This window comes from Balaenoptera musculus, chromosome 16 (genome assembly GCF_009873245.2).
Source record: "Balaenoptera musculus isolate JJ_BM4_2016_0621 chromosome 16, mBalMus1.pri.v3, whole genome shotgun sequence".
Classification (NCBI taxonomy): domain Eukaryota; kingdom Metazoa; phylum Chordata; class Mammalia; order Artiodactyla; family Balaenopteridae; genus Balaenoptera; species Balaenoptera musculus.
Window position 1 is genome coordinate 77,960,669 of NC_045800.1, and position 15,127 is coordinate 77,975,795.

The 15,127-nt window shown below is 35.7% G+C and overlaps 1 protein-coding gene across 1 annotated transcript in view; it reads right to left on the minus strand.

Moving 5' to 3' along the window:
• RYR2 (ryanodine receptor 2) overlaps positions 1–15,127 on the minus strand; it is a 740,642-nt gene that overhangs the window by 111,745 nt on the left and 613,770 nt on the right. Inside the window, 5 exon segments of the mRNA XM_036828245.1 lie at positions 5,813–5,905; positions 7,078–7,165; positions 7,570–7,810; positions 9,404–9,724; positions 12,584–12,714. Coding sequence (XP_036684140.1) covers positions 5,813–5,905; positions 7,078–7,165; positions 7,570–7,810; positions 9,404–9,724; positions 12,584–12,714 — 874 coding nt within the window.

Below are 15,127 nucleotides of genomic sequence, written 5' to 3' on the forward strand. Positions count from 1 at the left end.
TGACCAGGGATTGAACCCGGGCCCCCGGCAGTGGAAGCGCCGAGTCCTAACCTCTGGACTGCCAGGGAATTCCCTCTATATAATTTTAGAAGGAAAATGCACGTTGTAATTTTAGAGAGGCATATGGATGCATGAAAAATCCATGGTAATTTCAGATATTGTATGTTTTATGATTTTTGGTGGTTAACAGGAAAAAAAAGATTAAGAATAAATGGTTTTTGCTTTGACAAATGCTTGCTTTGCAACACACACACACACACACACACACGGCATATATAAAACTCTCATATATTTGCCTTTTATACAGGCTGAACACTCGTCTCCCCAGGGCCTTAATCTAGACATAATATACTAATCAGTGTTACATAAATATTCAGGATTATCTCTGGATAACCTGTTTACAACTGAGAACAGCCATGATACTTCAGGGTTCTCTAGTGATTTTGTTGAAAACTATGCTTGTGCCAGGGTCACCTCCAATGACAGAGTCTAATTTTCACTGGGTAGTGAGTGTTCTTCTTTCTATTAAGAGGACATGTTCTAATGTTAAAATGAAAATAGCTGTCCCATATCCACTTCTTCATGCATGTTAAATTTCTTTGTAGTAATAAATCAAACATTGAAGATAGTTTTATGATAATGATATATTGTAACAGTTTTGGGCTGAGAAATTCAGAAGATCATTTAATATACAAATGATTTGCCTTCCCCAAAAGAAGGCAAAATATATCACAACATGATAATGAAAGAAGTTTTTTGCAAAGTGAAAGTACTGAAACATCTGAAATCATATGGCAATGGTAGCTGATATGTTAATAATATAATATATATTATATAATGTATTATATTATTACATATATAGTATATATTGATATATCGAACCTATAATATCTGAACCACAGTAATAAGAATCATATTCACTTTCCAAAGAGATGTACTTATTGTGTGGATCCCGCTTTTATCTGTACCAATTTGTAAGAGAGTACTCTCAGTAAGTTTAGTAGAAAAAGCACAGTGAATAATTATTTGTACTATTAAATTGATTAACCCATAAAAATAATGAATCAGTGGTTTTACATGAGCTCTTTGCTAAAAGGAAACCTAACCACACTGATAAAAATAATTACCCAAATGAGGAACCACCATCCTAAAAATTAAGGAAATTGATATAAATTATGCAAACATATTTCTACCCAATACTGGTAATTTAGTTTTTGCAAAACAATATTACTCAATACATTAAAGTCTAAATTTTACTGGTGCTGAAGTTTTCTTTGATTTTAACTTGTAAAGGTCTTTTGGTTTTACTGTTGTAAAAGTAGAAGGAGCTTATACCTGGCTTGATAGTTATAAATATTTAAGCAACCTTATAATAAAAATAATTTAAATCAACACTGAAGGCAACTCTACACTGCTCAGTTTTGAGAAGTACTAGATAAATTAATTCCTACTTTTGCTCAAAATATCATCTTGCTTTCTATACCATAGGAAATCTGTAAACTGAAAAGAACAGTCAATAAATCTTTGAACTTTTATGTGTGACATAGTCCACTGTTGGTATGAAGAAATTAAATATACGAGCAATCAAATATCTTCATGTACATCTATAAGGGCTGGTTTTTCCTTGTTCAGTGCCGATTTCCTCCCCAGACTATGGAGCTCCATTAGGGAAGTGGCCAAACCTATTTTGTTCCTTTTTGTATATGCAGAACCAAGCACTGTGCCTTACTCATAGGAGCTGTTCAATAATTTGAACAGAACCGCTAAAACTACTGAATTTGCATAGTTCATTTTCAATCCTAACGTTTGAATCAGATATGAATACACAACAACATGGTCAATATGTAGGCACTGAAGGAAGAAATTTTCACATATTGAGGTCTGGGAAAGTCATTCTGGCTTACACATGATTTAACTTAAATTTTACGCTAATTAGAACAGCCTGTTTCGTGACCCATCAAACATGCAGTGTGCATCTGCTTTAACCACTGAAGAAACAAATGCATTTAAAAAATTAAAATAGAGTAACTGTGGCTCAGACATCCAAAATGGAGCTCAGCGGCCACTGTGAATGTGGTCTGAGACACGATCCTGCATCACAGAGAACTTGAATTTTCTGAACTGTACCAGTCTCAAGGACACCACCAGCCATTCTCAAAACAACATCTGCTAGCAGCTGCCAGCTGTAGCGTTGTAGTCTCAAGATCTCCTTGGTAACTACGCAACTATTTCGGACCTCGACCAATCCTTACTTAACAAGCACACTTACTTCTTGCCAGGTCCAGTCATAATTTTTGACAAATAACTTACGTAACTTTGCAGTGTTTGCCTTTGTAAGTCTCCCCCATTTGGTAGTACGGCGGAACATAATTCAACTGCTTCTTGAATCTGTGTCTCCCGGCTTATAGTCCTCAGTTTGGCTCAAATAAAACTCTTTTCTATTCCTATTACAGATGGTTTATTATTTCTGTCAACAGCATATTTAAGGAGGAGAGTCGGATAAATGACCTCTCTCTTCTGTATGTGTGTGTGTGTGTGTCTGTATGTGTGTGTGTGTGTGTCTGTCTGTCTCTCTCACACACACACAGACACATGCACGCACCACAAATACAGCTCCAACAATTTCACCTAAAATAACCTAAAATTTAATAGAGGACCAAGAAAAAGGGAAGAATTTTCTAATATTCCTGTAAGAAAATGGCCCACAACCCCCCTCCCAAAAAATGGACATAAAATCATAAATGATTTATGAAAATTTAGATATATGAAGGATAAAAGTGAGCCTATTCATCAAAAAGACAAGAGATTACAAGTTTTGGTGAGAATGTGGAGGAAAGGGAACCCTTGTGCACTGCTGGTGGGAATGCCAACTGGTTCAACCACTGTGGAACTTCATGGAGGTTCCTCAAAAAATAAGAAAAATAGAACTCCCAGAGTATCATGGCCAATTATACATGCACTGGCCTCTCTCCGGGCTACATATATTTTGCTTTAAGTCAAAATGAGCTTCTCTATCCCAGATTTCCTATTCCAAATCGGTCTGCTGGCCAACTTTTATACTCTTCTAATTCGGGAAATGGCACGCCATACAAATAGTGATTATCCCTGCTCGAGCGACTGGCTGAAGACTGATGTGTGACAATGTTGTCCTTTGGTTGGTGTTTGCATTTGGTCTCAATCTCTGGCCAAAAGGAGTTCGTTTTTCCCGCAGGACTCTGGGAGGGTGGCTCTATCGGCTGCCGTTGACGCCTTAGACAGATGGTTTAAGGTCTCGTCACAGAAATCCCTGAAGCTTTCTGCATCTCTCTGCTCTCAGCGTTTCAGGAGGGAACACCTCTCTGTTCATTTCAGTTTCAGATGTAAGACCTCTGGCCACCCTACTGGTATCCATTCTTGACACCAGACCCAAATGATACAGCTTTTTGGGAGAGAACTTACTCATCCCCTGATTACCTCCCACTTCTGAATCCTTCTTGCCATCCGTGGTCAGCTGAGAACCTCAGTGATACTGGTAAAAACTGCAGTTATGACACTGCTATGACCAACCAGTGACTCTCAAATCTGTCCAAATGTTGACACATGCACATCATGATTACTTTAGTAAAACAATATATGTAACATGTTAGTATATTTGACTCCATTGTTTGAACTAGAAACATTTTTTCTAGGAAAAAAGGTTTATAGTACTTACACAATATAAAATGTCAAGTACATATGCAGGCAAAAAAAAATTTCTAAAGCAAACAAGCAAGGCATAGTCGCTGATTTCTAAATTTTTCATCAATATTACTGTTATTTGCCATCCATCTCATCTCGGAGTGTTAGCAGTCATAGGTAAAAGACTAAAAGGGTTATTTGTATGGAAATATGTATGGAAATATGTTAATATAAATGTTTCAGACATTGCATGAAATTTCTAAAAATCTTATATGTTCTGGTATAATGTTATAAGTAATAATCCTAGTTATTACTTTAAAATGTATAAAAAAAAAAAAAAAAAAAGACTAAAAGGGTTAACAAAATTTGGGGGGGGGACATTAAATTTGAGATGCTCCTATCCATTACTTTTGATTTTTTCCTGAAAATAGGAGGAAATGTCAATGGTTGTAGATGCCTCAGTGTAGGTTACAGGATGTACAATGCTTTGAGTGTATGCTTGGAGAATCATTGGACTAGAATGATGGAAAACAGGGAAGAGGATGTCTGTATAGATGTGTGCAGACCTCTGCTCTGAAGACCTTTAATTTATCTTGAGTTTGATAATACACTGGAGTCATTGTCATCCTCCAAAAGAAAACACTGACCTCTTATGTCCTCTCTCTATGCCTTTGTTCACACTGGCCTAAATTGACAACACACTGACAAAGCAGGGTAATTCACTAACAGTTTTCAGTTCAGAACATCCCTGTGAAATATATACTCTTAGTATAGCATCTTCTGAAGGAGCAGTTCCTCACTCTTTAGGCTTACTGTGTGCCCAGAGGAAAGAAAATTTATCATCTTTTATGAGTGTTTCAAGAGCACAGACGCACAGAGTAATAGCCTGTGGTAGTCGGACAACTGTTCTAGTCATGCAAAGCTTCAGCCAGCATTAGCTTTGAGTTCCTGTGTAATAGTATCAAATACATGGCATTTACAACTCTGAATAAGACTAGAGTAAAGGGTGATGCTATTTTATTATCCTGGTGGTCGCCAATGAAACCAGTCAGATGGACTCTTGGGGTTCATCTCTCTTCCCATAATTTATTGAGTTGGTCGAGACTGATTTCCGTGGCCACAGTGCCACACTGTTTTGCATCTTTGGCCACTTGGTAGCATATTTTGTGTGTTACCCCATCTAATACATTCATTTTCTTACTTAGTGGTAATTCAAAAGATAAAGGCACATATTTTTCAGTGGTTTGAAAGGTCCTCCAGTCCCCAACATGAGTGATGGAGAAAACAAAAATTTCCATTTCATATGTGAGAACTTAGAATTCATCCATGTGGTTCTTAAACAATGCAGCTAATTATTTTGCGGTGTATTTATTTGACACACATAAATGTACATACATTTCCTCTGATGAATACATATTACTGACTAATTATATGTATATTATACTGATTGGCAATGTTTTGAGTATGTGTGTATATTAAGCATGTCTTTTTATTCTGATGCTTTGACATCGTGGGCCCTGCTGATCTTTGAGTGCCCCTCCCAGGGTTAGTCAATTCCTAGAGACAGAAAATTACTTGCCTGCAAGCACGCCTTTCATATACAAACCAATCAATTCAGAGTCCTTGTCCTCCAATCATCTCCTTTACCTGAATCTCAATCCACCTGCCCTCATCACCCAGGGCCAGGTACCAGACAACTAGGGACAGTCCCTATACCCCAGAGTCCACTGAAATGATTCAAGCTAGCCAATGCTAAACCTGCTTACCCTACCTCACCTGCTCCTTTCCACAGAAACCATAATAAAGGCTCTTGTCCACATCTTCTCCTTGCTCCCTCCGCCTCATGGCTGACCCTGGTGCTTCCCCATGTGTCCTCACTATACGCTGTGCCTTCTGTTTCCAGGGAACTGTGAGTAAAATCTTCTTCCTCCATGACAGTCATTTCCATGTCTACATGTCTTGCCACACCTGATTACACTAAGTCCCAGGTACCCTTAAAACTGTGTGTGTATGTGTGTTTAATCAGTAAACATATTATCAAATCCATCAAATTCCAGTTACAAACCTTCAAAAGATCTAAAAAATATCAACCAATTCAACTAATGAACGTTATATTCAGACATTTTCTAGAAAGTAAAACAGATTATAGTAATACCTTGGACATCTTTGACTTGGTGTCCGTAATAAGAAAAGACATATTGTTGATTTCATTCTGTACCACGAAGTTCTGCTCTTCTCTTTTGAAATTCTGAGAAGTCCCAAAGGAAGATTCAATTAAAACCACAGATAAGTAGTTCATGTAATAGAGGTTACAAAGGAACCCAAAGTTTCTACAAAGATAAGCAGTAATTTGATATATAAGATTTATAAAGAAAGGAAACAAATAGTTGTTGAATATCCAATGAGGGTGCTTGGCTGGGGGCAACAATTCTGGGAACTAGATAGAAATATGTATGTTTCAAAGATGGGAATACTAAGGTTCAGAAAATTTAAGTAACCAAGTCACACACCTACCAAGGGGTAGAACGAATACTCAAACACCAAGCACCAGGTACATGCTTACCTGGTGGAAAGCATATACTGTCTTTTGGGATAAACACAGATTTCCTAAGGGCATGCACAACTATAACACAACTTTCCATTCTGTCAGATATTTTATCTACTTTTTCATATACCCTAAAATTATTTTATTCACTTTTAATTTAGGAACATAAAAACACTGGCAAAGTCAAGTGTTTATGCAGTGGTAGTAGTGAAAGCAAATACAGAATAAAAGCAGAAATAATCACAGAGTTTCAAAAGAGAGGTTAACAATCTAATTATACGTGTTTCTTTTTTAAAGGAGCATAACCCAAACAAAATAATTTCATAGTAAGCATCTAAATATGTTAATAATTGATGAGTAATAAAAGATTTTGTATGAAGGACAGTAAATAGACTAGGACTCAATTTTCATTCAGCTCATATTAACATTTTAATTTTACTATTAATAATATTATAACTGCTCACATAGCTTCACCTTCAAAAATTTGGGTTAGAACGTATATAACATATATTAACAGATTTGTGTTTTAAGTATATCCATGAGATTCAAAAGCACATATTCAGATTCTTTTTCTTATTCTTGAAACTAACACTAGGCATTCATCTAAAAACCTACTGATTATGATAAATACTCAGCACAATTAAAAATCTCTGTGATGGTTTGAAGATAAATTATAAAACTCAAAAGAAGGCTTAGATTGCATCAAACTCCCCAGGGAAACCTAGTCTCTCTCCTGACCAGTTAAGTGATACTAAGGAGATGACCTTGAGAAACACTCTGATAGGTGTTTACTAAGGGGATCGGAAAATTGATTAAAATTTGAAAGTCCTTAACATATTCCAGAGAGTAAGCACTGCCAGTATTTTCCTACTTACGTGGGATTTTGACCAGTAGATAAACACCTCGGCAACCATGCGGAAAAGATCTTCTGCTTCTGGGTTAGGCTCTTTTAGCCACTTTGCCCTAGATCACATAATAAATAAAGTGGTGTCTCAGTTACTCCTCGAAGTTAATTAAAAAAAAAAAAAATCACCCTCCTAAAGTTAAATGTGAAACCGAGTAAACTGAGGGCGAGCATGCTTGCCCACAGAGCTCATAAATGGCTTCAGTGTACAGCCGTAACATTTAAAATAATTTAAACACTGTTAACTGTCAAAGTGCTAGCTTTTACACCCACAGGGCAGACTGCTCCACAATGGGATCTCCAATTGTAATTTTAAGATGTTTGGTGAAATTCACATCTGATAACGTCATCATTGTGAACACACTCATTGCTAAGTAGTGAATGAAGCAATTCCACTGGGACATACGAACGCAGTAAGGTTACGAGGGAATTAGAGAAATTAAATCACTTTTGAACATTCTACCTGTTATAATCCACAAATCTAATCAAGAGCGGGTAGAAGGCATAGAGATCTCTGGCCAGCGTGGTGAACTCGTCTAGAATGAGAAGTTCAGCCTCGGACATATCCCCCCTGACCTCGGATTTCAGATGGTCTTCCTCTGATACCACCATCGCTGCCTTTTTCTTGAGTTTCTCCATTAATGGCAAGAAATGAGTTTTCAAGAGCTGAGGTTTCACTTTATTTATAATAGGCTGGGAAAATACTGTTTGAAGACAGACATTAGTATTCCGCTCTGCATAAACATTCATTAAAATGAGGATGAGACGGTCATTACAATCGTATAGCATGATTAAGCCTCGCTCTCCTCCAGCACATGACTTCCTTTAGAATTCAGCCCATGCCTCAGTCCTTTTTCTAGTCCCAAACCTAATTACATAGCTGCTGTTCAAAAATGATTACTGAATTGAAACTGATGTGCTTCCTTGTTGTCAAAAAAGAAAGAAAGAAAGAAATTGGCAGCTAATTTAGAACTTTAAAAAAGACATTCATCCACTTTGGAAATCAATTATTTTCACACAAAGAAGAAAAGTCCCCAAATGGAAAAGGTCCCCTGGCCCTTTTTTTAGAAGAGATACACACCACTGAATACTTATATGAGACCACTACCTACTTAACTACTACTACACCATCTCATTATAACCGTCCCCATCCTTGTCCCAGTGGAAGAGTTAGATTACATATAATACTGTTCTTTTATTTAATAATAGTTGTAGCTGTTAGCAACAGTTCTAAACTTGATTAGGCCATTTTTTAAATCTAATTTTTACTTTATATCAGAGTATAGTTGATTTACAATGCTGTGTTAGTTTCAGGTAGACTGCAAAGTGATTCAGTTATATATAAACATATATCCGTTCTTTCTCAGATTCTTTTCCCATATAGGTTATTACAAAATATTGAGCAGAGTTCCCTGTGCTATAGAGTAGGTCCTTGTTGATTACCTATTTTATATATAGTAGTGTATATACATTAATCCCTCCCCCTCACCTTTCCCCTTTGGTAACCATAAGTTTGTTTTTTAGGCCATTTTAAAAGGAATTTTTTTCTCCCTAAGAGTAACATACATACACTGGGGAAGTGTATAAAAGGGAAACGTTAGAAATCAACCATAATTACCCTACCCAAATTAGTAAGACATTGGTGTATTTTTTCTGGAAATTTTACCAATAAGTTATATCATATGTAAACTTCTGAATTCAAATTTTTAAAGTTCTTCTTTTAACCCTCCATGATATTCTGAATATTTTTCACATCATAAAATATTGTTGAAATCTTAATATTTGGAATAAAGCATAATATTCTGGTATATGGATGTGCACAACCTATTTAACCATACTCTAGTGGCTGGGCACTCAAATTGCTTCAAATTACTCAATATAAATAGTGCAATGATAGAGAAGCTTAAGTGTAAATATTTGTATCTTTTGATTATCCTCCCCCATTCCTGCTAAGAGAGATGACTGAACCTGGGTGGCTTCAAAATCCAGTTTTATTTTTGTCTGTCTGCAGAATCATTAATTTTTACTGCTGTGTTCACTGATTAATCTTTGCGAGATTAGTCAAATCTAGAAAATGTTTACTCACTTAAAAGTAGTAACTATATGGAAAGTTACCCAATGTCTGATTAAATCTACGGTATTTTTTTTAGAACAGCATGACAGAAATAATCAAGAATATTTTTTGAGCACAGAGCAAATATTCACAAAGATTGAGACAGAAAAATTTTAGTCTTCTGTATTTCAAATCTTTTTGGAAATAAAACAAATGGAAGTGGCACATTCCTTCCCAATCTTACCTGCTAACCTTTTCATCCAGGCTCCCTCATCAATTCCCAAGTTATTATATATGATTTTCAGGATATTTCCCAGCAGCGTGTTCATGTGCTCTGAGTTCAGAGCCGTGCAGCACATCTCAGCCCTTCCTGGATTATTCTCGGGTCCGTGCTCCCACCAACGAGACATGTAGCTACACAGCATGGGCAGGATAACTTCCATCACATGTGGCATTTGTGTGTAGCGAATACCGGACTCAGCTAAGTCCACAATTTCTTCCATGAGTTTCTCCAAAGATGGTATATTTGGACAAACATCTTCGACATTAGTTGGCAAATTAAGAGCTAGAGAAGCACAGGTACAAATGACATGTATTCAGTGAAAGAAGTGACCCGAAACAGACACAAGCAACCATTTCACACTGGGCTTCAAAACTCAGCCAGACCTGGCATGCCTTCAGCTGGATTCCTTTCTTTTTTTTTTTTTTTTAAGAACTGAAATGTAGTTGATTTACAATGTTGTGCCACTCTCTGCTGTACAGCAAAGTGACTCAGTTATACACATATAGACATTCATTTTTTATATTCTTTTCCATTATGGTTTATCACAGGATATTGAATAAAAGTTCCCTGTGCCTCTCCCTTTTCCCATGGCAGCTATTTCAAACTTTCTTTTTCCCCGAGTCCCTACCCAACCACCTGAAGATCAGCAAATGACCGATCCTTCTACTTCAGAACAAACAGGAATATCAGCTGTCTCTTCTTCCAACTGCCTGCTCTCATCTGGACAGGATTTCTGTGTCTGGTGTCACATTCACGTCTGTTCCCCTTTTCAGCAGGAGTTCTGAGGTCCCTACTGATGGTTCGCCTGTGTTCTGATGTTGTCTACCCTCCAGCAGCCGCCTTGCTCAGGACTGTATTTTCAGCTCCTTCTCTACTGCCTCTTCCCCAGCAAACCTATACACATGCTCAGCTCTCTCCTAGACTGTTTACCTTTCCAAGTACTCTCCTAGTCACAGAAATGAAGGATTCTGCTTTTCACCACTGAACGACTTTATTCTTTTACAATCCTTATCTTACTAAGTGTTTCAAGGGCGTTTCACATCACTGACCAAAGTTCCTTTTCCTAAAATCCCCCTTTTCCTTAACTTCAATGCATTCAGTCTTTCTTGACTCTCTTCTGAATTTTGTCAGTCTCCTTTTGCTAACTCTTTTCCCCTTGCTGAACTTTTAAGTATGGGTTTTCTTTAGGGATTTATCTTGAACTCACTTCTCTTTTTCAGCTTATATGTTTGCCTAGGCAATTCTGGCCATTCCTATGGGCTTCTGCTATAAGAGAATAACTCTCAAAGCCATATTCCCTAAAGTTTTTTTTTTGTGTGTCTCATAAGGAATGTATCAAAAGCAACTAAAATACAATGGGTCTAAATTTAAACTTGACCTTTCCTCTCCAATCTACCTCTTGAGCCTACACCACTATCTCGTGAGGACAACATTATCTAATGAGTCACCCAGGCTAGAAACCTGGGAGAAATTCTAGGCTCTGATGCTCCTTCATCTCCTACAAGAGATGATTCTACCTCTAGGATTTCTCATAACCTTTTCACTATAGACTCCATCCAAGGGGTCTTGCCCAATTAGATTTCTTCTGCATTACCACAATCATTTTCTAACTGGTGACACACACTCATCCGTCTTCCTTATTTCTGCCATGATGGAGTTCTAAAATGCAAAGCTACTCATGTTACTCCCCTTTTCAAAGCCAATAAAAGGATCCTTTTTGCACTGGTACGGTCCCCACTCCTTATCTGACACAGGAAGCCTACCTCGCCTCTTCTTGGCTTTCCATTCTTGCCTCATCTTTTCTCTTTCTTCCCTGAAAGCTACTGCCACCTCAAAGTACTTGAAGTTTCCCCTAACGTACCAGAGTTTCAGTGTTCCTAATTTCAAGGCTCATCTGTACAAACTCTGCTAAGTCTTCCCAGGTGCTCTCAGCTCAAACTGCTTTTCTGTGTCCCCAGTGTTCTTTATTCTGAATTTCTATCACATATATTCACCAGTCTCTCTCCCTCTACTGCAACTAAAAACTCTCTGAAGAAGAAAATCAAATCTTATTTGTCTTTGTATATACCATCTTCTCCATCTACCAATGATCATTTGTTGAATGACTTGACTAAAAAAATGAATGAAGGAGAATCATTAAATGCAGTTCCTTTCCTTTGTTATGCAAATGACGTGTTATAGAAAATAAGCGGGGAAATTATCTGCTCTGTGTATTTCCTTATCTGTAACAAAATAACAATCTGCTTCATTCTTGATTCATTACAAAATATTAATGAATCAAAAATCCTTAATAAGACAACTTAATAAGACATGCTTATACAGATAATTAACAATCCAAACTCAACTGTGTTTTACTGTTTACAAATATATTGTACAACTTATATAGAAAAATATTGCTAAGTTACATTCAACATATTTTTCTTTAACTTATTCTGTGATATGAAATTAGAATCATAAATTAGGCAAATTAAATAATGATTATTCAAGCTTTTAAAAGGTTCTTTACTTGAAAAATTCACTATAAAATCAGTGTAACCAGTAGCTCCCATATAGACATGAATTACACAGAGAAATGATCTCATCAACAGAGAGGTATGCATTTGTGAACAGCTAATAATTCTTGTTCAAGTTGGGGAAACTCTTGAGGGCTTTTGGAAAATGATTAAAATAAAATATACTTTATCAGACTTAGAGGACCAAACTATTAGAAAAACATCACATGGAATAAAACTGTTCCAATAAGATAGACATACCTGGTGAACCAAGAGAAATGAAAGGTACAAATCTATAACTGTAACAAATAAGAATTCCATACACTTACTGACTACCTATAAGAGATAATTGAATCAGAAATCAGATTGACCTATTTTTCCATATCTGCTGATTATTCTGTCTTATTATTAAGAGGGTTAATTTGTCTGTGGCTCATTGACTTAGAAGAAATTAAACTAATTTTCTTTCAGAAACACTATGGAAATAGTATACAGCATTCCAAAAAATTCCAAATAATAACACCTAAGAACAAATAACATGGCGCTAATAAATTAAAATAGCCCATTAAAAAATCATGGTCAGAAAACACAACAAATGTCATTAAGTTTTAGCTTCAAATATCAAGTAGTGCACATGCTTCTGTGTTACCTGCTCTCTCTCGAGAAGACTTAGTATTGTAGATGGAGTAAATATTGTGTTTGTCGAGATGAGTTTCCAAAAATGCTACAGGAAAGGCACCAGCAAAGGCAGCCAGACACTCTCCTAATGCAGAACGTTGCCTATAAGTGGAAAACGCTTATATTTTTTAAGTCTTCTAAGTGAAAAACTGAAGAAATTATATTAAAATTGGAAAGGTCAACCTAAAAGGACAATCATAGTGCTACTGCTACTGATAAAAACTAACCCTCAAATCCGATTTCTATATTGCAAAACATCATGTGCTTTCAACAGCAAATTCCCTGCCATTAAAAAAAAACACACCTAAATTATCTGTCAGCTAAAAAGAAGTTAAAAACAGTACAGACAAAAATAACAACAACAAGAAAAAAAAAACCCCAAGCCCTGTAAATTCCCTCATAAGTTTGGACATTTCACTTTCTTTCTTTCTTTTTTCTTTCTTTTAACATGATGACCTAAGGAACAATTCTTGCCACGTGAATAAATGGATTTTGATAAAAATTTAAAAAATCAAGTACTAATACAATACACAAATAAAACTTTCTGAAAATTTACCATGTGTAAGTAATCTCAGGGTAGCTATGAAATATAAGGACATATTAGATGCTAAAAACTACTGATAACACTTAAAATTAATTTATCATTTTCAAGGGAAGGAAGGGAATCAGACTGATCAATTTATTCAAGGCTTCCCTTGCCACTGATATAAATTCTCTCTCCCTCAGTTACCTACTTCATCCAAGGCTTTACTGGCATGTTAAGTGTTTATTAAATATAGAATAATGTGAGAATTATTTCAGCAAAGTATGAACTCCTTAAATAACTTTGAATATGTATTTTATTTAAAAGTCAATAAAATGGATCAAATTAAGATTACATAATTCTCTTAGACAGTTATAAATTTCTCACTAAAAAAATCATACTTAAAATTAACACTGTCTGATTATCTAATATTTTAATTAAAAATGACTAGATATATATTCAGCTAGGAGAAAATATCCCTTCATAGAACGGCACTGAATAAGATAAAGTTCAATTCAAACATTTCATCACATTTCATTACTAAAGATAATTTAGGACATCAAGAAATTACAAAGAGCACAGGCTTTGATTCAGACAGACCCAAGTCCAGATCTTAGTCCTAACAGTGTGTCACTCACCATAGGAAAATTACTTACTCTTTTCAAGTTTTTCTTTCCTTACCTAAAAACAGGGACACAGAATTGCAAAATTTCTGGCACACAATATGGGTTCAATAAATGTTTTAAAAGAATGAGAAATACTTTATTTAAGAATTTACTAGCCTAAAATGTTTCATGTATGACCCCAAACAAAGTAGGTAATCTATTTCCAGACATCTGACTGGGCTAGTCCTTTTATTTCATTAATAATTCATCTGAATTATTTAATAGTTCACTTTAAGATATAAATTCAGTTAGTAACTCTCAGATCAACTCTGATCATTTCTGTTGCTATTCTGGAAACAGCAATTTTTCTTTTAGATGAGTTGTATTAAAATAACTACTTTTCTTTTTAGTATGGTGTCATTTCTTTCAAAATACCTTTTACTCACCTTCAAATTTTTATTTTTATATTCTCCCAAACTCACTTTATAATTGCAAAGTTAACTGAAAAAATATATATCTTTTTAAAGAATCTAACAGAAAGATCCCAAATTCTATCAAGAAAAATACCCAGGCAAGAGTAGTAACAACTGTAACAGTAACTGCTGAGGTATGAGAGAATTTGGACTACCAGATATTAAAATGTATTAGAAAATACTAACAATTCAGGCTAGATGGTATTGCTCTAATCATTTAAAAATCAAATAATTTAGAACAGAATAGAAATTCTAGAAATATAACCTAGCAAATATACTTAGTATACGATGAAGAGTTTGTTTTAAATCAGTAAATAAGAGAAATATTTAATAAATCATTATATTAGAGACATGGTGAACGATTTAAAAAATTGAATTTGAATTCTACATAACACCAAAGAGAAACAGGAAACAGGCTCATTTCCAGTAAATCCCTTCATACTCCAGAGACAATCATTTCAGACATTCTATGCCTCCCTCAAGCTTCTCACACTTGTTTCTTCAACTGTCATCTGGCTGAAGGCTCAAGTCAGACGTCACTGAGACAATAAAGGCTATTACACACAGACCCATTTACACCTGACTTATCTTCTGCCTGTTTCCTGTTACGCAGAGAAAGTTCTCAGTCTAAAAAGCCGTGTTCTCAAAGATGCATTCCTGATTACCCCGTGTCATTCTCTGCAGTGTGTGCCAACTCACACACAATAACTTGCCCCTATTACGTTCATCAGTTTCCTGGTTTTGTTTCTCTCCCTTGATATAAGCTCTCTGAGAGCAGGCTCTATTTGTTCACTGTTGTATCCCAGAACCTGACATGTGATCAATATTTACTGAATGAACAAAAGGATTACAAAGTAAATCTAAACAACTGAAAGCATGAAAAACCTAGGAGAATAAATATTTGAATTTCTAGC